Source organism: Falco punctatus (genome assembly GCF_963210335.1).
Source record: "Falco punctatus genome assembly, chromosome: 7".
NCBI classification, from domain to species: Eukaryota; Metazoa; Chordata; class Aves; order Falconiformes; family Falconidae; genus Falco; species Falco punctatus.
The window spans coordinates 23,926,676-23,952,783 of record NC_137587.1 but is presented as its reverse complement, the minus strand read 5'-3'; the positions used below and the strand labels follow the sequence as shown (position 1 = coordinate 23,952,783).

At 39.3% G+C, this 26,108-nt stretch overlaps 1 protein-coding gene across 2 annotated transcripts; it reads right to left on the bottom strand.

Moving 5' to 3' along the window:
* Positions 1-105: 105 nt before the first annotated feature.
* Positions 106-26,108, bottom strand: VPS39 (VPS39 subunit of HOPS complex). 2 transcript variants are annotated; one of them, XM_080395417.1, is made up of 25 exons: positions 25,866-26,108; positions 24,208-24,273; positions 22,815-22,879; positions 21,987-22,029; positions 20,885-20,979; positions 19,663-19,761; positions 18,890-18,982; positions 17,152-17,335; positions 16,520-16,640; positions 16,044-16,164; positions 15,125-15,254; positions 13,825-13,967; positions 12,867-13,010; positions 12,162-12,303; positions 11,788-11,874; positions 8,427-8,500; positions 7,697-7,795; positions 7,325-7,442; positions 6,723-6,851; positions 6,134-6,236; positions 5,135-5,180; positions 4,414-4,563; positions 4,110-4,244; positions 3,429-3,520; positions 106-2,270 (listed from the first exon to the last, which is right to left on the bottom strand). In XM_080395417.1, exons 1-25 carry the CDS (start codon positions 25,936-25,938, stop codon positions 2,195-2,197), a joined length of 2,628 nt encoding a protein of 875 aa, XP_080251543.1. In that variant the 5' UTR covers positions 25,939-26,108; the 3' UTR covers positions 106-2,194. The 2 variants fall into 2 exon arrangements, with proteins under 2 accessions (XP_080251543.1, XP_080251544.1); XM_080395418.1 differs by having other exon boundaries at positions 19,663-19,758.

Below are 26,108 nucleotides of genomic sequence, written 5' to 3'. Positions count from 1 at the left end.
CTTCGAGGAGACTTTGAGGAGAAAGTGAGGACTAATATTAAAAAAACCCAACCCTAATCTACAGCACCCCAGAGAAACTTAACTGCACAATGACTGAAACACACACTGGTTCACAATATTTATTACAATCTATTGCTTTAGATAAACCTGCCGTATGGCTAGTAAACCCAAACCACATTATAAGAACCAACAAAAAAAAATACAGCACAAACTACACCTCTGTAAAAGGTATGCAGTGGAGGTGAAGAGAGGCACAACCTTAACCATAGTAAGAGCACAATGAAGATCCTCATGTGAATAAAGCTCTCCTGGCAACAGATAATGAAGGTGAATAAAAATCAGACTAACAGTACTAAACGTAAGATATGAAAAAATCAGAGCAATATTGTTATATCTGTATACAAAGAATACAGGGACTTTTTAAATACCCTTCTTCATTCTCAGTGACCTGTAAACACAACTCTCCCAAACCATCTTCCCTCTGTACCTGAACTAGTATATAAAGATCTATACAGAATGTGCAAATGCAATATAAGTATTTTCAGGCTCTCTTCTTCAAAAAGAAGAAATACAAGATTAAAAACATTAACACCACAGACTCCCCCTACCCAGCCTCTGCAGAAAGACATCAGCAGCAATACTGCCCAAGACATCCCAGTACAGAAGTAGCAAAACACCGGACCAAGAGATCCACAAAAATGCATGGCATATGAACAATAAATAAACACACATGCGGAAACAGAAAAAATAAGGTTAAAGCAAAATTATTAACACTGGCAAATGAAAGTGAATTAGGACTCGTCAGCCTGCGGCAGATCTGTTCCTAAAAACCACGTAACAATGGCTTAAGTAAACCTACAATGTTAACTGAGATCCAATTACATCTTAGGCAGACAAGCTTTATTCATCTACATGTCTGTTAAGAGGTGATACCTCATAGTTACATGCCATGCTCTGTACTATTTAATAATTACATATTTATAAGGATTGCTAGACCAGGATGCTGGGAGTCAAATAGCCACTCTGCTGGTTTATTTGCTACTGCTGCCTTTTCATTACCACTGCACAGACTTTCTGCACCAATCAAACATGTTAATAGCCCTCATACCAATCTGCTATAGATTAAAAGTTTGTGGAAAAATAAGTTAGACAAAAATATTACAGCCTAGAAGGAGTACGGTACAATCTAGTTCTTGTAGTTAAGATTTCCAGCCCAACAGTAACTTCAGAACAATACTAGCCTGAGCAGAACGCAGTTCTACAGCATTTAAAATGGAGATGTTGAAATAGTCTGGATTTTACTTCAATGCTGGAAAGTGAACTAGAGACCAAAGAACTTACATACACAAATCTCAAGTGTAGTCTAGAAGCTCAAGCAATAACTATAGCTCACTCCCTTCAGAACTTGCTTCTCAAAGTGTTCTTTGCTTTTTACTATAAGTGCAGATGTGAACTTCTTAGAACAGTCTCTGAGCTTCTACTCATGCTAAGAGTGAACATATTCAGTGCAAACATACAAGTTGATTCAATTTACAGCTCTTGAACTAAAGTAAAAAAAAAATCCTTACTACTGTTTGTCTGACTATCTCCTAATCAGAAGGTCAGGTGATAACACTGAGTACCAATAAAAAGATTCCTTTTGCCAGCACTTAAAACATTCCCGTTACTGAGATGAAAGTAAAGTTATATTTTCTAGGTCTAGAAATAGGCACAGAAGCCTTCTCCATGCCAAACCCCTGGTGATCTTCATGTAATACTGATACAGCTGCAAAGATTTTAAAATAATTTTCTTTTTTTTTTAAGAACTATTTACATACAAGGCCAAATCACAATATTGTCATCCTAGGGAAGTAAGTTTTATAGTAAAACTTGACTTGTGAACACCCAACAGTTGTCTAACAATTCATTCGCAAGGCTGGAGTGTAATACAAAACTTAGTACAAAAATCAGTTTCTATTCTTCATATGAGTACTGAGAAGTTCAGTGTAGTTGCCCGCACTGTAACAACATGGTTAAAGTCATTTTCTAATAAATCAATATTACCAGGTAGGTACAGTCAGTCCAAAGATACAAATGACTTCTACCCAGTGTAAGAGAACCTAACAACAAGCCTCAAAAATTTCAGAGGCATCAACTTCTTAAGTCGTCAGTTCTGCATTTCATATGAATGTTGGGATTATTGACCATGACAAGGTCAGGTGTCCAATGTGTTGACTTCTTTGGAGCAGAAATAATGCACAACGATTGCATTAGGGTATCGAGCAAATGCACTGTGAAGAGACAGAACACAAAACCCAACTGTCAGTAGAGACAAACAGTTTTCCCCAATTCAAACAAAAACATCCAAGTTGTGCAGAACCATGCTTACAGGAAAGTGACACTGTGTAAATTACAGCCTGATTTATTCTCAAAAAAAAAAGACAGACAAAAGAATTCTATGGATTTTGTAAGCTTCATTTAAAAAAAGAAAAAAATCTATGTTTTTGTTTCTATAAATACACTTTACTTTGAAGTCACTGCTAACAAAAAAGACTGGGTGACATGCTGACATGCTTGCCCTTTAAAATCTTGTTGAACTTCACAGCATTAGAAAAATCCTAAACACCTAAACCAATACTGCATATGCAAATTTAAAATCTGATGCTACATGCCACACACTAACAGCAAAAAATCATATATGCATAGCAATAAGTATATTTAGACTTATGTTCATTAAAATGCTTTGGAAAAAAAACTTTCCCCTATCATTGTGAATGCTACTGATACCTCAGAAGGGTTCACATCAACAAAAGAAACAGTGAATAAGCTAGTCACATGGCATTTCACTGGAGTTCAGAGGGGAAAAAAAGCAGATAAAATTTATATTCTATGATAATTAACTACTAGGAATGGTAGAAGGAAAGTTATTGGCATCTGGTTATCAAGTGAATTAATTTGACTTTTACAAGTCCCAAGATAATTAGGCTACACAATGTAAATAAGCCAGTGAACCACAAAGCCATCAGATACAGAAAAGTACTACACATGTACCTTAGTTTGACATTCTTTATATCATCCTTCTTAATTCTAGTTAAGTGGGTATTAGGCAGTGTCCTTAAAATTTTTTCCAAATTCAGTATGAGAAGCGATTTTCTGCCTTCTAGAGTTGTGAAATAAGAAGCCTTAAAGAGTTTCTGAATGGATTTTATTCTCCTTTGTTGAAAGGAGGATTAAACACTTGCAGTAAACTTCCCTAACTAAAGCTTTGATGTTTTCTCAGCCACCCAGTTGAGTGATGTAATTTGTAAACTGAAACACCCTTCAAATGCCTCCCTCATACTGCTATTCTGTGTACATAAAGATTCCAAGTTTTGCAATATTCTTAGTTTAAGTGTACCAGATTCATATTTGATGTAATTGCACAAGTTTTAAGATACATGGTCGCTCACCTGTTACCTATCTTCTTTTTACAAACAGTGCACACTTTCTCCTCTGTAATAACGCACTTCACTTGCTGATGCAAGATTCGCTCCTCCTGGACCTAAAGAAGAAGAAAAAACTTTTTGAACAGGTAACGCCACACCACAGCTCCTTTCTAGTCTGATGAAACTGAAAACTGTCACAGTGTTTAGTTTTCAGTGGCTATATCTACTGTATAGCAAGTTGTACAGCACAGAAGCAGCAGGTCTGTAGAGCAGAGCAGGTACACTGAATACCCAACACCCACACTATATGAATTAGAGGATGTTATTTTCAACTAGTCTGGTCCACAGATAAATCATTCTAACCACCGAGGGATGTGCAGGTGAACTATTGAACTGCACCATCTGGTTTAGCTTATTTGAAAGAAATCCAGTCCATGCTCTCTGAAATCATCCTGCAACGCACACCAGAGCACAGTGAGTCCAGAGACTCACAGCAAAGACACACACCTCATCCAAACTAAAATGAACATACTCGCCATCTCCAGAAAAAGGGACATTCAGTCTACTTGATGCCCATATACTAATTTCAAGCGCACTAGAGCGTCACCTAGATGACACACATTCCGCCTAAGGAACAGTTAATTTAAATATTGAACATCTGTTTTACACCACCATTCCAATAAATGACAGGTGGTGGGTACTTACCCTCAGAAACTCTGCATGGAGAAGATTCTTGAGTACTTGATTAGATCTTTTCTTCTGAGCATTTTCTTCAAGGACTTTCTCTAAGAAGATTCGAATCTCACTGATCTGTGTATTTGCGGGGAGCAGGTTTATTGCCTAGAGCAAAATACACTTACTTAGCAAAACTTAAGAAGGAACAGAGAGCAAAACAGAACAGAAATCAACACATTTAGCTTGACAACAGTTACAATCTGTTCACTTACCTACTCCAGTGCCTTCTATCACCTTCTGTCAACAGTACAGAGTACTTGCAGGTCTTTCTTACCTTGGTTGTATCCAGTTTGCTGTGATGTAGTTCCAAAACCTGCAGAGCAGCCTGCAGATTGGCTTGAGGCTCCAGTACTTCCATCTTAATTGGTCCCAGGCAATGAACACTAGGTGGGGAGAGATACATCCGGAGCAGTGACAGATAGACCTGTGGCACACAAAAGGAAAGTTCTGAACCTATTACATGCATCCACAATTGACAGAGCTGGTAGAACACAGCAATGGTACTAGAACATTGTACCCATGCCTTTCAAAAATTCTGAAGTGTCCATTTAAACAGCTCTATTCTTAAAACAGAAAGTTAAAAGGCCTTGAACATCACTGGTACTTCTAAGACGTGCATTCTACACTAAGGTTTTTCGATAAAAGCAGTTTTAATCATGCTTCCTTCATTTAACTTGCATAACTCCATAGCCTTTAGAAGCCAACACTTCATTGTTTTTTAACGGTAACTTTTCTGTAGATGTGGAATACACGTGTACATATTCTGTCTTCTGAATTCTGTCAGAACTTTAGCTACAGAATATGCACTCAACTCCAATTTCAAACCCCCAATCATCTAGTAATTCCAAAATTCCAAGAGCTTATACATAGGTTCCCATCCACCTACAGAAACTGTGAAGTCTACATTGAGGAAAAACTTTAAAGTCCCTAACATGGTATGAATAGTCTAATACATCCTTACTGAAAAGGAAGGCTGCAAAGATGAAGCTACTTACATCTTTGTTCCCATCTTTGTTTCTGTCATAATGTTTATGGCAGTAGCTGGAACAGAAAAGAATCAAGTGAAATGCAGGGACAGTTTCAGAACCCAGAGAATCAGTCCACAGAAATTAACATTTAAACGCTTTAAATACTGAATTAGGTGACCGCACATCTGATTTTGATCAATTAATCAAGTTTGCACAACAAAATTACATCATTTACTTTGCATAACAATGCTGAGAAAAGGGAGATTTCATGCAAGTCCCCCACTTCCAATCAACTTCAAAAGCTTTAATGCAGAAACTTAATTCAGCTGTGTAAAAAAAAAAAGGTGGGGGAGATTTCTCCAGTCAGCACATCATAGTATAAAAATACGTGTAGATGTATCCAATTACTGTACCTGAATCATGAAGAGAAGGTGTTCATTAGTGTACACTGCATACCAGGGTTGAATGTTCTCCGACAGGCATTTGCTGAAATTAGCTTCAAAAGAAGCTATGTTGAACAGGCCCCAATGTTCAGATATATCTGCTATTATCAGTTAATTCCATTTTCACTTAAGTACTTCAGATTCATTCGGAAGGTTCCCTGACAAGATACATCCAGCAAAACGCTGTACCTTTACTAGAGAGGATTCTGCTAACTGAAGGAGCTTAACTTTGCATGCGGGCTAATGAATGTCTCTCCAAAGAGAAAGGAAGCAAAACAACGTACAGAAGTTCACAAGCAAAGGACAGGCGGAAACAAGGAACTCACTGATGACTGTCATATTGCTCTGAAGTGCAATTACAGAAGAGCATGAGAAGGTAAACCTCAAGGGGACAGCATGATCATCTGTAATGAACAGATACCTGGAAGAGCCTAAAAGTCAAGAAAGCATGGAAACCCAGAAGATCCTGAAGGCTTACAGCATTTATGCTCCACATAAAGCAACATTTCATTACATATCATATCCACAGGGCAGTGAGCAAACCAAGTCTTGCAAAAAAACAAACAAACAAAAAAGCCCTTACTTTTCAGCCATGTTGGTGTCCTTCAAAATATGAACATAAATAAACAGAGCTTGCTCATGCTTCCCCATACGACCCAAGAGCAGAGCACGTTCTTCTAGGAGACCTAGTGACAGCATGAAGGATTAGCCAATAGCTACACAGAGAAGTGACAACATAAGCTCATTAGTGACCAGACTAACAGAAGGAACTATAAACCAAAGTCTAAGCACAGGTTAAAGTTATACTGAGACTGTAAGCCTACTTCACACTGGTCTCAGTAACATTTTATGAATTCTTAAGCAACTTAAGAAACAACAAACTTCAGATCTGTAGACCATTTCAGGCTCATCAAAAAGTTAGGCTAAATATTTAAGTGATGGGAGATGTCACAATGTCTTGGGCCCACAGTTACAGGAATCCTGCAGGGATTGGTAAACCTAACTACACCAGCAAAAACAGTCAGTATACACCAGTATATACACCAGTGGTCTACAACTACAGATATAACCATCTTCTGTTGCTAGCTACCATGACTCTACAATAAGTGAGGAGGTTTTGCTGTACAATGCAATAAGCTAGGGTTTAAATAACCTAGGAAAACTGAACTCACCATCAAAGGGGAAGTCACTAATTAGTCGACTGGGTTCATACCAGCTAGACTTCTCCAGAAAAAGCAGCAGCTTTTTCCGGTAATCCCCCAATTCTCCTCCTTCCTCTCCAGCAGGCACTGGAGTTTTATCTATGTGGAAGAAAATGACACAGGCCATGGTATTACAACTATTTCACCACACTAGTACACAGAAAAAAATAAATAATTATGAGGAAGAACCAAGTGCTGATGAAACTGTTACAGGTGGGACTGGGACTCTGACTCTGATGCACCTGCCAAATTACATCAGCTCCTTAAAACGCATTAAGTGGGTGGTTAAACAATAGACTCAGCTATTCAAGACCCTTCTCCACCCTCAACATGCAGAATTCAGGAAGCAGTAGCTGCCATTCCACTTAATCATGAATAAAGTGTCACTTGGTCCTTTAAGATCTCTAGGGAGGCAGACTTCCCTACAAACCCACAACTTCTGTGTTCTAGTTCCTTCATCACTTGGGACATCTTCTGGATGTGAACAGGGAAGGCTTAAAGCAATACACTGTGAAGGCTCCCCTGTACAGTCCCATGCCCCTGGTCTTCCCACCAGAAAAGGCTAAACATACCTGCAGGGAAAGAACTGAGATATTCTTTCATTAAGCCTTGCACCTTCTCACAGTACAGCTGGATCAGACAGTTGTGAAACTCTGCACCAATTTCTTCCCAGACATGAATGATGTGTTCCTGTAAATACACAGTCAGGTTCAGTTACAGACACTTCCTCTGGAAAGTCATTTGTTATAAGACACAGTCCCATGCCTGCCTTTACCAACCTTGACTTCAGGATTTCATATATTTTAATTATTTTTTCTTTGCACAATTTATGGCAAAGCTAGCATGCTGTGAGATAGCATCAAGCTCAAACGCTTGGAGAACTAAAGCCTTACATGTAACATGTTGTACCAAATGTAATGCACTAGTAGAGACTGAGTTCTTACCAGATAAGGAATAGTCAAGCTTTTAAAATTTTCTATCAAGAAGTTGAGCACTTTGTCTCGAGGCAAAGCTTCTACTTCAGGGAGGTCTTCTGTAAATATCTGTTAAACAAAAGTTTATCCACAGAATGGTGATTAAAAAAAAAAAAAAAAAAAAAAAATTAAGCACCACAGTGTACTTTCCCTGAGACACCAATACCCAGCATATCATCACATATGTCCACAGAGTAAGTACAGGAAGTATAAAAAAAATATCTGAACAGCTTATTCAGGCTCTGAGAAGCTATCTCGCATCTGAAAGGATTAATAAACATTCCCACTTCTGCCTTAGTTAACACTCTTTTACAGTGCCCAACACATCCCAAATACAGGGAGTAAATGATATATCAATGAGGAAAGGAAAAATAAGAAAGGCAAATTAACTTTTCACATTCAAATACTCAGGCTCTTGTGCAAAAACTGTGACATCAACAACAATAAATATTATATCAAAGGTTTCTACCTACTTGTTGCAAGATAAGGTAACTCCAAGAATGAAAAAGCATAAGGAAAACTGAAAGGCTGTCCTGTTGTATCTACTGCTAATCTTACCGTAGTACTGAACATAGAAAATATAATGTATATGTTTAATTGGATTTACCATTAATACATCGCTTCTTACATTGAGCTCTCCCACTTCCATACACTGCACTAAGAATCTCAATGGCAAGGTGTCTGTTTCAACCGCACTTACCTTCAGTCCATCTTCAGGAAAATCTCTTAGCACCCAGACAGAGTAGGAAAACACCAAATGCAAGTTCTCTGTGCCTGGAATACAAAAGGCAACAGTGCTCAATGTTAAAATCCTTAATATCTATCTACTCCCAACCCAAGCAAATGCTTTCAGAGCCAGCAAAGCTTAATTTACAGGAAAAACTTCATTTGGTTTTTCCCTTCTCCAGTCAAGTAAATTACACATTCCAGACTAAAGCCACAACTTCACTGCTCTACAAACATGATTTTAAACAGAAATAAGAACTCAAATACTAAATGCCACAAAACATAAATAATTCAGACCACAACCAAGCTCAGTCATCTTAACCACATTCCAAAGGCCTTCCCTTACAATTTGTTTTTATTACGGTAGAAAAAGCACTGTACTTTTCACTTGTGTAATTTGCTTCAGTCCATTTTCAGCCTGCCAGTCTACTAACTTCTACAGCAAATGGTCAAATACTTTGTAACAGGTAGTAAAACATCATAGTACTGAAGTAACGGGCACAGAAACTACATGACAGGTAATAACTTTTCAACTTTTAAGAAAATTCAGGACCTGTCTCTTTAAAAGAACACTTTCATTTAGACAATTTGGTTTATAAAACCTGTTAGGAAAACAAGCCTTTCCTCTCACCCTCCTGATGAGAACCAGAGGCGTTCACTGCCCAAACAATGCAGCAACACAACTATACAAGCTATACAAGAAACAGAACCCTACACCAACCCTACAGAAAGGCAGTCATTGCTCTTTTTTTCATCCCACAATACCATAAAGAAGTTACTTCTTAAACAAAGCAGCATCTTCATAGTAGCAGTATTTTGAAAAACAGAAGATGGGTGCTATGAAGTAAAACAAAGTATAGTGCCCAGAAGAGTCAGTTTCAAAGTTACAGGAACAAAACAGTAACTTGTCAAGTGGCACCAAGGTCATGGGTCTGAATTTTGCTGAACTTTGATTAGCTTTCTGAATTAACAGGGCATTGTATGGTAATGGATTTGCTAGCCTCACTGAAAAAAATTAAATAAAGGGCAGGACAAGTCATGGGAGTAAGTTCTTATGTAGAACAAGAGACAGAGAAGAGGAAGTTAACTCCTTAATCAAGTGTGAGTTTAATAAGAATAGCTCCTTTCCAAAGCACTGAATCAAGTTGCCTCTGCTGAAATGGCAACCAAATCAAGCATGAAGTTACAACCTACTCAAAATGCTCAAGATGGCAGGAGAAAAGGAACTCATCAAGCTTATAGATCACAATACTGAAAGGCCAACATCACACCACAGAACACTGGCTCCCTCAGCACACAATATTCAGCTAAATGGCGATTTATACTGAAGGTCACAGGCAAGGATATTTTCTGCTGCTAGAATTAAAGCCAACACTGAATTTCTAAACTTTCTCAGCAACAAATCCCTACTCTAAATATGAGCTATAATAAAATAGTGTTATGCAGAACTTCTTCCTAACAGATAAAGAATGGTGTAATACAGAAAGCTATCTACCATGCAATTGAATACATTAGTTCTCCTGTGCCTACCCCTGCACAGACTAAATATATTTTTGATGGACATGGCCAATCACGGAATTAACAATTAATATTTGCTTTAATGCAATGAACAATAAGTGCTTACTCTGCTGACACATGACAAGTATCAAATCCAAGTCAGTAATACATACTTGATGACTTAGAAGACCACAGCTACAAGCCTGAAGGAAATTTTCCCTAATTACCTGAGAACTATTAAAGAATATTTCATTAAATGCCCCAAAAAACAGACAAGAGATAAATAAGGAAGAGTTTCTACTTCACTCAATGTGAAGTGAAAGCAACTAAAAATCCATCCTGCATAAATAAAATTGAAAATGTATTTTTTTTTAAATCAAATATTACTTAGATTAGAAATTCATAACTACACCTCACACCAAAAGGGGGTGGGGCTGTCAGAGGGATAAATCTGGAGAAACCTCAGTCTGAAATGCTTTTATCACCTTATTTAAGGGACTCCCAGAAATGAAACTTACCAATCAAGGCAGAATGGACAGCACAATTAAAAAAACCACACACATGCACAGTATTACATTTCTGCTATTTACCCATCTGCAAATCTGCAAGCAACACTAGTGTGAAACATTCCATTTATTACCAATAGTTATCTTTCTAGGCTTGTTTCCACCATATTTCACCACTCTGAAGTGAACAGACTCAAATGTCCTTTATCAGTTTTAAAGAGCTGAGCAAGAAGCATACAGGAAAACTGATTTTCAGGAGGTCCTGAAACAGAGAAGCTCCAGAAGTCTTAAAGAAATTTATCAAGCTGCCAAGATTTTAGAGAAGTATTCCAGACACCTCGGATAATTCTAAGTCTTAAACATCATCAATCTCACCAATGAAAAAAACAAATGAACAGCTGACACAGGTCAATCAAGATGAATTTATCAAGATAACAGAATTCTTTTTTAAGTTAGATTAGAGGTTTGTTTTGTAAAGCTGTATGCTGCATATAACATACCTACACTTCTCTGAGTGATGTTACCAAATTACACCAAGGCACAAGAAACATGAGAGATGTGATACAAATAGGAAAGGTCTCATGTCATTTTAAATAACGTTATCAATGAATAAACAAACTGCCAACAGAAGCCAGTAGTTCTTAGAAGTAGTAATTATAGAAAAAATATCAAACTTTGCCAACAGTATAAGACTATGAGATGAACAAAGTTATTTCCCTCATAAACGACCTGCTTTCAAACTAATAGTGCAATACTTTTTAAAAGCTGTGCATTTAGAAATAAATAATATTATTTGATGGGAGGACTATTCTCAAAAGTTGCAAAAACAAAAAAGGACTTGGGAGTTCACAATGAGTAGTCAGCCATGCAAGTTACTACCATGATGCTGTGACCAGCAACTACAACTGTTAGGTCATTATCTATATCTACCTAAACACAGAAAAAACCTTCTTATAGGACTCATCTCAGGAAAGATAGGAGCCCCAGCAACTAGAAGTCTGACTTTCAGCGGGAAAGCCTAAGCCAGAAGTTAGACTTTCCTTTTGTCAGTGACGGTAAATCATCACTGGAAGAAAATTCAAAATACTACTATGGCACATTTTCTACCAATGGAAGTTTTTATTGTAAATAAGGAGTGTTTTCCAGTAAGATACTCAAGTTTCAACAAGACACTCAGAAACTAATCCTTGAAGTTTCCCTTATGCAAGAAACCAGACAAGATGACAAGGACATGCTTTAGCTTAGTCGTCTCTATAAAGTTGATGAACAGTACAGTAACTGCTAAGCCCAGCAAAAGTAACACCTTCACAAAACGCTCTCCTTCATACTCACCCAAATGCTGCAGATATTGCACTGTCCTCTCATGACCCTTCAATGGTGAGTTTGCTTTCTTTGACTGATCCACCAGTACCTGTAATGCTTTCAGAACAACAAAAAGGTTCATTCCTTTGTAACCAAAGTATCATCCCAACTTGACCCACAAAAAAGTGCACTTTTCCTTTTCTGCTACCAAACACAATACAAGGGTTTGTTTCAAACACACAGACCAAACCAGTAACAAGAACAAAGACTATTCAATCACAAGATAGACCCAGAAACGAAGTCTCTTCAGAATATTGCCTGCTCACTGAAGATAAGTTAAAATTCACTATTAGGAATACATGGTACTATCTCTTCTCCTCTCTCCACCCCAAACTCACACCTACCTTTCTCATGCAGACCTTTCTTCTCATACAGTATTATCAGCTCACTATATTTGTGTGCCTTCTTTAGTACATGCTCACTCTCCTCAATATGGCAGTGATTGTTCTCCAGACGTAGCAATGGTGCCACCAGTGCTACGTTTGTCTGCAAGCAAAAAGGGAGTACTTAATACTTCTAATGTGCACCTCCTAAGCTTATGGTATAAAACATGAGCTGGAAGAGTAATAAAAAGAACAGTCTGATAGCATAAGAAATGACAGTTCAAAATTTTAGAGCAAGGTCCATATTCATTTCCATAATTTGTTGGGACAGAAAGGAAACAATATATGAGAGCTATTCCTTTTCAAGAATAGTGGTCAGCTTTGAAAAACACTGTTGACAGCAAAGATAATACTCGCCTGCATTCAACAGTACAAAGCAAGACAAGAAGCATTCATTAGAACCTCAAAATACACAGGCATGGCCACATTCCTTTGACAGAGGCAGCAACCAGAAACAGATACATCTGCTTTATTCCATGACACTACTTCCTGACCAGTGAGCAAACTAGCTAACGCCAAAGTTTCACAGATTGTTTTTAGACCAAAGACAGACGATTGTGTCAGAATTTCTGAAGTAGCTCCTTATGCTCCTCAAACATTTCAGCCTGAAATTCCAATAGAGCTTGCATGATAATGGAAAGGCCTCTAGGTCAGGCAGAAACTCACGTGGAGGTAACACTTTAACAGGGTGGTATCAATGATTTGTAGCAGCTTCTTTCTGGATTTGATTGTGGGTGTTCCTTCCATGAGGGGTGAGGTACTGGACTGATGGTCAGAATCATTTAGCTTCTTCACCAGCTGACTTCTTTTCTGCAGGACATCAAAGGAAATTTTATCAGGAAGAGGCTATGGATTTCTCCATCCCACCAAGTAAAAAGACTAAATTAAACTAAATTAATAACTTCTTTTAACCAATTGAATTTCTATTGTTACTACCTATTCAACACGTCACCTTTCCAACCACATTCACGTATATGTATTTGTTCTGCGAATTTATAGTTTTGCAAGATGTCCAGAATCTTGCAAAAATAGTCAGAAGGAAGTTCTGTTCACCTAAACAGAGACATTTTAGAGAACTCAGGAGACATTTAGAACATTTTGGAAAACAATTTAGGTTTTGAACTACTAGGCACAAAAACTATCTTCCTTCAGACACAAGCTTCCTTTTAGTGTAGTAAGAACAGCAACAGAACAATTCAGATTCCAGTTACAACAAAATAGAGAGGACAGGAAGTTACAGTACCCACTACCTCCTGTTCCACCTTTTATTGCATGCTTTTGACCTGTCTCTTGGATAGTGTGACCTCCACAACAGTCACCAAACAAAACCAAAAGATCAAGAGCTGAAGCCCTCTTCAGAAGGCTTCTAGAAATAAAATACTGGACTCATATTCAGATCTGGTGCATAAGTATGATGCCTCCCACATTATCTGTGGGGTACCTCATGTCTTCCAGTTCCCCTGCTTTCTCAGGAGTTACTGCCATAGTTTCCAACCATGAAGACAGCCCATTATGGCTAGCATGACAGAGCTGGAACCAGTATACTGCTTCCTGTACAAAGTTAACCACCAAGTATGCTAAAACTGAATAAACCTGCTCTGAAAACTGATACAGGAGCACTCACTTGAGTTAGGTAGTCTATCAGAGCTAAATGTGCCTTCTCCAGCTCTGCCCCAGACAGCCCTGGCAGGGGGTTGGGATATTGTAGCTGCTTCCTGTAATCTGTGGGCAGGAGGTCAGGATACAGACCCATCACATGAGTGGGATCTAAGCAAAAAATAACTAGTATTAGTAACCATTCATTATTTCTGCAAACTCTTAAACATATGCAACCATTGAGTAACCTGAGCTTTCCAACATCGGTGTTTGTAGACAACTTGTATGTACACAAAGTTCAAGATAGCAAAAATTGCTTGTTACAGACAAGAAGCTAAAACAAGGCAAAAGCAGCAAGAAAAAGACTGTTTCAAAGTCCAAGCACAACAAGTTCCAACCTGTGTGCTTGGCACACCTGCAGGACAAGCCACTATTATAATCCTCTTCCTGCTCTTCTTCCAGAATCCCAGCATTAACAACTCTGACAGAAGGACAGGATTTCTAGGAACAAGCAATGTTTTAAGGGACAATTTATGTGCTTTTGAAACAAGAACTGATTTAGTGCCATTTGTAACTAATGAGCACCCATTTTCATGAAATTTAGGAAAATTCAGAACTACTGCCCTCTGATTTAAGTTCAAAGTATTCTGAGTTATCAGTCCTTTTCTTTCACTGTAGTTTTCCAAAGTAAATATGATGTCATCAAAACAAGTAAAAATTCTGTTTCAATGCACAAGGGATATGCTGTCACCATAGAATCTCAGTCTTAAGCACTATTTTATGGTACAGTCCAGTCTTCAGGTGTTCTTCCAATAATCCCAGTACAAACCAGAGGAACAGCACCAGAGGCTACTCTGACTTCCAAAACCACTTAAAAGTTTCCTGGCTTCAACAGCTTGAGGAAACAGGGTTAAGGATCCTCAGTTTGGTTCAAATCCAAGGATTTAGCAAGTCTACAGATGATCCTTATCTTTCATTCCAAACTAAAAGCCGGCTTTTGGCAGCTGCTGAAACCCTCTACTTCCAAGATCTATGTACATGCTATGCATGCTGTAAAATAGTCTACAATACCAATATATTCTGCACAAAGGACGAATTCATGATTTAACTCTCTGACTGAAGTTAATTAGAGTACTGTAACCAGTTTGACAAAAAAAAAGCTAAATAAATGAGTACACTATTTGCCATTCACAGGGGACTGGTCTGCACAAGACAACACTGTTTTAAAACAAAAACAAAACAGAAAACAAGAAAACCCACAGAACAGTCTGTGAGCTTCATTTCATTCCTCCTAACCTAGGTATCTCAATGTCAACCCAAGAATTCACCTGTACCAAGCTTGGCAAAAACTTGCATGGATTCATCAAAGCGCTTCTGGCAGAAGAGGTTGAAGGCAAAGAGGTTCTTTATGTGGTGAATTTGTTGTCGCTTCTCGCTATCTGAATCATCTTTCATTTCCTACACACATACAAATAAATGAACATTAAAAACCCCTGGGCCTTGTAAATAAAAAAGAAACACTCTACAGAAGTAATAGGACCATTATGCTTTGGAGAGAGTAAGAAGAAAGATAACCTTCCAAAGTGAACACCTCTGAAGGTGGTTCTCAGATGCTACACTTATTGTGTCACTGAGAACCTGAAAGGTTTGAAAGCTAGCTCTAGTTATGTATATACTCACTCTATCACAGCAAGCATCTCTTCATTCATTTGCCTTTTCAAAATATTTTTTCAAGTTAGTAACACAAAATGTAATTAATTCATTTTAAAGTAGTTCCAGGGAAGTGTCCTGAAACCAGAAAATCCTAAAACCTAAATCCTAGGAGCAATATAACTAAATGTACTGCTTCAGCATCTCTAAGAAATTATGATGTTTCAGAAGTAATATGGAGGGCTATTAAAAAAAAACAAAACCCACACAACTCCAAGCAAAACCGTTTACTAGCAGTCTGAAGACTCTGAAGTCCAGCTGACTGAAGTTGAAAAGGCGACAACCAACTAAGCAGCTAAGAGATAATCTTCCAAATACGAGATGGTATCTCAATCTAAACCACAATAGATCCACAGGGAAAAATGGCAGCACAAAACTAAAAAGTCAAAAAGGCTAGAGTTTACCAGTTTGTGCAATGTGAACAGCAGGGAGGTTAAACTCTCTGGACTAGCTACAGTCAAGCAGAAGGAAAACACCCTTTTATATCCTCCTGCACAAGTGCATCCACTGCAAACCCGAAGGTTTGTGAGTACTTACCGCCAACTGCAAAGCCAACTCAAACTGCTTGTCCTGCAGGAGCTGCTGGATCTGTGTAGCTATCGATACTGGAATCAGCCGCCAGACAAAGTGATTACTTGCCACATATATAATATTTGTGCTGTAAACAAGACAAAAGGGTCAGTTACTAAGTTCCAGCTCTGAGAAAGAAGCAATACCCTATCTGAAAAAAACATTCCTGGTTAATACACACATGGATCAATCAGATACAAGGGCACTTTGAGCAATACTGCAAAGCAGAAAGGAGAAGACTGTATCTCCAGTGATGATAAATACCAAAAAGACACTCAACTCTGTCATTTCCTCCTCAAAGTATAACCTCCACCCATCTGTTCATAAAAACCAGACTGATTCAATGCTACTACTTAAGCTGAGAAGCTATTCCTCTCCCAGTTTTTCAGAGTGCTACCATACACCCAGACAGCCTGACAAAAATTATCGTTTATGCTCAATACCCTCCAGAGGTGATGAAGCGTGGTCTTTGCAGCTCAATACTCTGTACCAGCAGCCGGGGTTCAAAAGTGCGGATCTCCACGTACCTTGGCAGAACAGCTATGATGTAGGGAGGCTGGTGTTCTATTAGTGAAACAAATGAAAAAATAAGTTGATTGTTCTCAAGTATTGCTTGAAACAAGTCATGACTTAAAAGTAAGGCTTCTCTTCAATCCCCACCCCTGCTTGAAATATGTCCCTTTTTTTGCTTATTAAAAACAAAACTCAATGCCCAACACTGACAGCAATTTGCTAACAGTCCACTACCAGGTTTTTTGTTCATCTTTCAACAGGAGGAATTTCTGTGGCACTCAGATGCCCAGAACTAGGGTGTTTTAACATACTACATTCCATTTAAAATCTTGTCCCTTTATAAAAGATAGGCAATATGCCTATTTTCTGCAACAGGCATACAGACTACAAGCAAAAAAGAGGAAGAAACAAAAATAAACATGTGAAACCTTCCACAGAGCATGACTTGAAATACTTCAGTAACTGCCACACTCCAAATTCAGCTAGTTTCTAAATACCAGGAACACATGAATTTTGTCATATACAGAGAAGCAAGGAAACAATTTTTAAAAAAATTAATCACCCATGGCTATAGGAATATCTGTCCAATTCAAGGCACATTTCTGAGTACAGATCCCTTCTTCATTGAGCACAACTGTTAAATCATCTTGGCCAACTGCAACTTTTCCATCTGCTACAGGAGCTACCAATGGTTCCAGTTGCTTTCCTGTGGGAAACAGTTCTTTGATGGATCCTTTTCCATCCACCTAGGATAATAAAGAAAATAAAAACCAACTGTTATTCAGGGGGGGTTCAGTTGAAAGTACCCTAGAGGGATTTACAACCCAGACTAATCACTAACAGGACAAGTCTGATTTTAAAGAGCAGCAATAAATTTTTCTGCATATCATCATTTATCTTGCTTATACATCATTTGCAAATAAAGAGTTAATACCTTTGTGTCTGAGATGATGTATTCCTGTTACCCTAACAGCAGCTGAGCACATAATTCATACAGGTTTACAAAATTCATGGCATAGTAGCAAAACCAGTTGAAGTGTTGAAACACATCTTGGTGTAACCAGAGGATTTAATTTAGGCCACAACTTTAACCTGGTTCTATTCTGGCATGAGTAAATGTTGCCACATAAAAAACAAACTAAAGGCCTAGCAACCTACCTAGCCTTTTTCCAGCAGCCCTAGCCACTCATTCTTGTGGCCGCATGCTGTCCAGGGAACTGAACCCACCTCCCAAAAAAGAAAAAAAAAACCTAATCCGAAGAGCTGTTTTGTGGCCTGATCTAACAACTTACTGCCACCAAAACAGAGAATCCTTCCTCCTTCAGCTCCAGCTACATGTTCCTGCTGCTTCCTTTGCATTACAGCTCAAGCACTTTTATAAATCAAGACTTAGCCAGCAGAAAACAATACCATAAAAATATGTGGGTTTTTTTCTGCCTATTTAGTGAAATAAAGCTATTCAGTAACAGGTCAGTCAAGTACCAGAGCCAACCCAAAGTAGATGCCTGGATGGCAAGTCTCCACTCTGGTTGCCTAAGCAGCTGCACAGCTGCTCCTATCACTAGAATGACAGGAATCAACATCTAGGACAGGGATGCAGAAAGGCATCTTTTGTGAGCAGTGTCAGTTTGAAGGGACTGTAAAAATTACTGCGCAATTTTCCTGTCAACTACAGAGCAGTGTTGCCACCCATGTACATAGACATACGTATGTGTGGTTTACCTCATCTTCATCTCATTTTCCTATAGTATCAGCAGAAGCCAATTGTAAAGGCAGAGAAGAGAATCAAATATAGTTGTCACACAAAGCGTAAGTGGAAACTGTAATACTAAATTAACAACACTAAGTTTAGAGGCATTCTAACTGAAACAACTACGGTTCAGCAAAAGAAAAAAATCAAAAAAAGAAAAAATGTCGCTCCACCATCCGCCAGATAAGAAGATATCGTAGTCTTTTCCTCCCTTTTATAACTATCTCCTTTCTTAATACGTTAAATAAAATGCAAACTGAGCTTACAGAGACTGATGTCAAACCAAAACAAATCTTTTCCAATGGCTTTTCTCTGCAAGAGCTTCCAACATTGGTTTCAACAGCAACAAAGAGAAGATCGCTTCCTGACAAAACACCAGTTCAAAAGAATATACTTAGACCGCCCTTTCCAAAACTACATACAGCAAGAGTACCAGATGTCATTTTTCATAAATGTCTGTTAGCCAAATCCCTGAGCACAGGAGCAGCCTCCATAGTGTCTACTGCTTTCCAAATCATCTGAAACACTGTATTCCAAATTCCAGCCTTACCCGTATCAGGTAATAGTCCCTCTTGAAGCCTACACAGATGGAGTTTTCACACCAGGCCATAGACTTGGGTACATCAGGTACACTGAAGTCCCCCTGAGGAAAACAGGTTAAAATGGCTGTTACAAGAGAAAGGCAGGTCAGATCTGGCAACACTGATTGTAACAGGCAGCACTGTTGTTGACACTGTATTCCCCACCACCACACATCTGACTTCTGCTAGTCTGCTGGCAGTATTCACCTAAAAAGGCTATATTTCTGCACAATAAAGAGGTGGGCTCTCAAGTTAGCCGGTAACTTCCTAGAAGAGCAGCGTAGCTGAAAAATCATCTATTCATTTCCATTGGTTATTTTTATCATACCAATATCTGGTATTTACAAGTGCAGTTCTCTATGCCTGTCATCAGTAACTACCTTCTGACTTAATGACATACCTGGAAACCTTTGAATAGAAGTGACCCACTTTCACAGTGTTACTGTTAGCTCTACATTTATAGAGGCTGCAGGCTAATACATTTCACTGACCTACAAGTATGCTACAACTACAACATTAAAATAGAGAACACAGCCTTTGATTTAATTGATAAAACTGCATTAATGCCATTAATTGTGATTTCAACCATGTATTTTCACTTTTATTTGCTGCTTCATTGTTAAGTCACTGCAGAACCAACTGGAGTTAATGCTCTGAAAGTCTCTGTGTCTCTGAGTTACAGGGACTGCACAACAAGCAGTAAAGAACAACTACAGTCCCTGTGTTGAGGCGCACAACTCACCTGTAGCTCGTGGAACTCTCTGTCCTTCCAAAAATACAGTTGTAGCTTCTTCCGCACTGCCACACACATTCTCAGCACCTCTTCCCCTGTATCTGACTGCTGTGAAAACAGACAGGCCTAACTCATAGGCACTCAAACTAACCACCAAGTAAGACAATACAAGGCCAAAAAATCCTCAGCCTGAAGCAAAGCTGCCAGCTGAAGAGCAGCTTTGCTCATCCATGCCACAAGGGCATTCCCTAAACAAGGAAGCACAGAGAGAAGGGGGGCAGGATTCTTAAAAATTAACTTTGGCAAGGATTGTGACACCAACGAAATAAAAACAAAAAAATTAAAGAGTACCGAAGTCATACACATGGACAAAAAGAATATAAGTAGAGAGTTATCACCCCAGCCCTGAAGACTAGGATAAGTAGCTTGAACTCTCTGCAGTATAGGAGAGGGGAGAAAATGGAATAATGTAAAGAACATGTTATACTGACAGATAATAACATTAATAGCCATTTAATATTCTAGCCTATCAGAAAAGTTTCCTGACGAAGAGATCCCAGCAAACCTAAGTGCCTGTACACACAAAACAACAAGACACTTCGGAATGACCATATTTAAAAGTGCTCTGAAATACATCGCTAGTTTTAACAACTAGAAAACCCTAAGTATTTATTAGAAAATACTTAACACTAAGTTCCCACCGGGCAGAGAGATAAAAGTGCTGAAGAACACTAAGCCATCCCTTCTGGTTATGAATAAGGTTTCTGAATGGCATGGGTAGGCTGAGAAACTCACTTGGATAGAAATGAGTCACTTAAACCACAGTATATGAACAGAGAATTACTAAACCTTATGGAACCATTTTACAGCCTGAACCTACCATAACTCCCCCTGGTGCTCCTTGGGCCAATACAGTTTAAAAGAAACAAATATGTAACAAAAACAGTGATGAAGATGCTTGGCAGAAGGACTCACTATAAGCTAGTACACTAGCAATTTAAGGGAAGGAAATGGCTTTTATATTGAAGAGGATCTTTCAAAAAAGAAGAGACACAGAGTTACTACAAGATAAAAATCCCTTGAGGTTTTGTATCAGGAGGTCAAAGCCTACAGTCACAACAGGCACAGGAAGATATCTTAGGAAGCACAGGAAGAAAATCAAGGTGACTACATTAAAAACTGTTCACTTAAGCAAAGCTTCAACATCGTGTCATTGTGTTCTCTCTCTTACCTGAAGATCACAAGTAAAGAGAGATGCACCTTTTGCCTTGGAAACCGTGGTGATTTGTTGAAATGTCAACAGGTCATGCACATAAATGTTGTTTTCTGTTTAAAACAAAATTCCAATTATTATTCAATATTTAATACATGTAGAGCTCATTGCTAATTCAAGTATTTTATCGCATTTCCCGTTTACATAAAAAGAAGAACTTGTAAAACTAAGAGCTGCAAGAAAGGAAAATGAGTGTTTTCCCAAAAGCTGAAAAGTGCTAAGGCACATACAATAAATGCAGAAAAGACAACCAACACCAGCACTGGCAAAATTACATGAAGAAATTGAGAACAGGTGCTAACCAAGTGAAAGTGGGAACAAAAGAAACAGCAAGCAGGCCAGAGACCAAGTTCATGATGGAAGATTGTATGAACAAAGACCATTTTGAACTGGCTCCTGAAATTAGTGGAAAGTGAATGGCTGCAAATGGAGGGTACTGTGGTCAAGTTTTTGTACGCACGAGGACGCAGGCAGCAGAAATCTACACATGCTGGAGTTGGAAGAGCTGGGACTTGGAGATCATAAAGAAGGGAGTAGCATCATAAGCAAAAAAAAAGACATAGGAAGACCATAAGGTTAAACAAATATAGCCAGAGACAAGCAAACTTAGATCTTCCACAAGATGGTAAAAGATCGCCATCTGCATATAAATTGAATTTGGTGTAACACATCAATGTGAGTTTCATACATCAAACAAGTCTGGATGGAAGTTTTAGCCCCTATCACATGGTGCACACACATATGCACGCATGTATGTATATACACATGCCAATACAGACAAACTGTATATACACACACTTCAGTGCACATACGTATTTTTTGATTTTTAATCACAAAACTTCATGTTAATACTTTGTTCTCCAAGCTGGCTTACAACAAGCAAAGCTGCTTCTCAACCTATGCTGCAGTGCTTCCTCTGCAAAGTGAAAACGCTTAAATCCTACACAATGACTTTTCAACAACTAGACTACTATGCAGTTATGTAGAAAGGGTGCCACATTTAGCCAAGTTACTGCATCAAGAAGACCTCCTTAAATATTAAAATATTTTCTTCACTTACCTAATAGACTGACCAGAATTTTAAACTGAGAAACAACATGAATCTGAAAGAAAGAATGCTATCAGTGACTCCATTCATAAACTAAACCTCTGAATAAGGCTTGATTATAGAAAGTCTACGAAAACGCATTTTAGATACTCTGCAAATGACGAAAAGACAAGGCAGCTATGTATGCACAACCTTCCTCCAGCTATTGCAACATCTTTCATTTACACAGTTTTTACAAGCTAGCACACAGAGCTTGCAACCCAATCTAGTAAAAAGTGCTGTAAGTGGTATGTTACTAGTACAAAAGTACTTCTAAAGGAAATGGAGAGCGTTACTGAAAGAGGCTGCATAATCTTTGAGCCAACTACTTTCCTGAGCATCAATATAACAAATGAACAAAAGTTCTCAAAAAAAAAAATTAAGACCGGCAATAGATAATCTGTTATTTTAGTTGTAAATTCCAAATAAGAAGAATTACATTCACATTCCTATAGCATTTTATCCAAGAATCAAACAGTCTGCTGGTGTATTACCATCATTTTAACAAATATTCTCAGTCAAAGCAGGTGAAGATTCACTGCAAACAGCATTTCCATAAAAGCCAAAAATAAACCTGTAAGTTCCAATTCTTTGCTTTCTGCTTTAGCAACCAAACCAAACTTATCCCTGTTACGGGAAGAGTGTGCAAAAAACCCAGGCTGTGCCACCTCTAGAAGAATTTATAGTTCGGGGAGTTTTTTTTCTTAAGCTTTACAGTTTCCAGAAACAAGTTTGGTATTTCATTTCTTGGCTGAAATCACTATAAAATTTTCCCCACTTCAAGAAGATGGTATTTCCTACCTGCTGAATCTTTTTTGAGAAGTTCTTGTTGGATTTCTCTAGCGTCACTTCAAACGTATTGCAACCTACCAGAGAGATTTGAGATAGCATGTAAACTGAAGTTGCCCTTAAATTTATGACTAATATACCTTATACTAAATAGACTACAAAGAATTATGAAAGCAAACTTGGCCACTTAAAACTAAAAGAATCGTCTGACATATCCGGGCTATCTTTTACTTAATAGCTAAATGCATCAGAAGGTCTTCTACACAGTCAAGTGAAAAGGTAAATTACACTTCTTGTACCCATCTGAAAGACTCACAAAGTTACATTTTTGCCTTTCTGGAATTTTAGATTACAGGAATTATATTTAGGTATTCTGAAATCCAGAGATACATAGATACCCGTAAAGAATTTATCCACACCAAATTACCAGCAATTTAAATTGCTAGGGAGCATATCACTGCAAAGAAAGACAAGAAATAAACACTACACCACAAGGGTTTAAAAGGAGTTTTAGGGATAAAGACTTACAGACACTTTCTGATGACATAACCTCTCCTGGCATTGATGCAAAAAAGGGGGAGAAATTTACCACATGAGACAAGACACTAGCAACTCAAGACTAGCATGCTCTGATTGGAACATATGGCCTACAAGTTTCAGAAAAAGCACGCTGAATTCAGTCTCTAGAATCCAAGTAGCTACAAATGAACACCTTTCCAAGAGCCAATGAACTTGGAAAAAGATGTCTGCTTTCTTTCTTTCCTGTCCTACACTACACAACTTTACTGTGTTCAATAACATCAGTTTCTACATAATACCAGACACTGCAAAATAGAAATCTGTTTAGTGAAAAATCGATTTTAACTAAACCAAAAATAGAACAGTTCTATTTGTGGCATCTGTAGAATAGACTATGAAAACTTATGACTTTCAAAGAGGCAGGGAGAAGAGTAAATACATGACAGAACTAGTTAGGAGGGATCTCGCTGCCCCACCCCTTGATGGTCACGGACCTACTGAATAAAGCTGCTCTTCCACTAATCTAGTCCTTCATTAACAAATACCAAACCTCTAGCAACAAGCAAACTGCACTGGTTCTGCATATGTTTGTGCACTGTATTCACAAAAATTACACTAACTTACTATAAATTCAAACATATAGATACCTGATATAAAACACACTTTAAAACAGAAAAGAAGGCTGACACTACTTGCTGTCCTTCTTGCACATCTGATAAATGGCAAGTACACTTTCACCAAAGATACCACAAATATTCATTAAACTCTATGTAGGACAAAATCAGCAATTAAACACATTTGTGTTAACATTACTACAGCCTCTTAAAGTGCAGGGAAATAAAAATAACATCATCAACTTTTTGCGACTTTCTTGAAGTCAACTTACCTATGTCCTTCTTGATCCTGTAAAGCAGGAGATGCCCTTGTTTGGTACCAACAAGGAGCCACTCCTCTACAAAGATGGGGGAGAAAAAGAGTCTAATTAGTTTCAGCCAAGACTGCCCTTCCCTGCTAAGTTACGTTTATCAGAACACTTGGAAAGTTGTTCCACACACCAAAGAAGACTTTCTGTGGTGACTACACACTTGTCTCCCATCATGTCTGCTGGAAGTGCTCAGAAGTAGCTCTCATTCTCAGGAGAGGACAGCCCAAGATCAAGCAGTAAAGCAGAAAGTACAGCCTAAACATGACATCCCACTTGTTTACACAAAAATAAAGCAGAAAACCACTCCATTTTTTGTGCAATCCAAAGAGGCAAGAAACTACTCTTCAGACATTGCTATCTCCCAGAGAGGAACACTGCTACAGAACGGGAAGAACTGTCAGGAAGAAAAATGAGTTCTATATGAGTGAGTTTGTTTTTTTGAACTAGTCCAAGTTTTTATAAGAACCCTCTCAAATAGTCAGCTATGCCTGGAAGGACAGTGGCAGCTTTGCTTAAGTAGCGTTTGAATTGCCTGAACAAGCAGCAGTCCTTCAAGATTCAAGATATAAAAGACAACCTTTTTATATACAAAATCTTGAGACTCTTCCTATTTATAGCATACGAAAGGCACAACGCCTTCATTGGGTCATAAAATACAACTGACATCCTTCCTCTTTGCTGAAGATCATACAGGAAAGAAGCATACACAAATACTCCTTTCTACATCCAGTACTCCTTCATTGCTAAAGATAACGGTACTCCAACAAAACCTTGTTTCCTGCAAGACCTTTCTTCCACTATTTAATAAAAGAGTTGTAGAGACAGAGTTACACCTCTTTTTACACAACTATACTGCCATAGGCCTATGGGTTTAGGGCTTTTTTTCCACTTCAGTAAACACTCTGAAAGAGGTGAAAGCCTAAACGCAGGGATAAAGCATCTTCACACCTTCTCGACTACATAACTCTAGCATAAACAAGCCATGTTTAAACATGGCAGGGCTGCTCAGGTTTTGTTCCCCAGATTAAAGGGGTCACAGCCCCACAGTGCCTGAGTTACTGTAAATACCAGTTTTGTGTTATGGTAGCATACCTGATGGAAAGCACTCAAGCAGCCCAAAAAGCCTTACCAAGCCCTCTCAACACCACAGCTGGTGCAATCACCTGACCAAAATGCTGACCGTCGAGTGTGCCCAAAAATATAACCCTGTGTTTGTGCCCCGCTAACGCATGCAAACAGACCCTAACCCTGGGACTGGAACGTACCACACAGGGTTCCCAAAAAAACTTTTAGTCAAAACATAAGGAAAGCTTCTTGGCAGGACACTAGCCGGGCCAGGGTTACCGCACCGGGAATCACGGCAGCCTTCGCAGCCGGGCCGCCGCCCCGAGCGGCCCCCGGCGCCAGCGCCCCGGGCAAACGGCGGGGACCGCTCCCGCACGGCCAGGCCTGTCAGGCGGCTGGGCCCCCCCGGCGCGCAGCCGGCCGGGCCCGAGCGCCGCACCGACCCCGGCCCGCAGGGCAGGCCGCGGCCGGCCCCGAGAGCGGCTGACGGGGCGCCCCGGCCGGCCGGGACAGGAGAGGGACGGCTGGGGCTGCGGCGCGGGCCCCCGGCTCACCCCAGGCCGCCAGGCAGTCGATCTGCAGCGGCAGCTTCTCCAGGATCGGCACATGCTCGAAGGCGTCGTGCATGGCGGCGGCTTCTCGGGGCGCGACCCGCCACCCGGGCAGAGGCAGCGCCGCGGGGGGCTCCCCCTGCGCAGCGCGGCGGAGCGGCGGCACCGGCGGGCGGGGGAAGGCCCCCGACGGAAGCGCCGCCGAGGCCCGCAGCGCCCCGCCCTTCCCGGCAGCCGCCGCGCGCA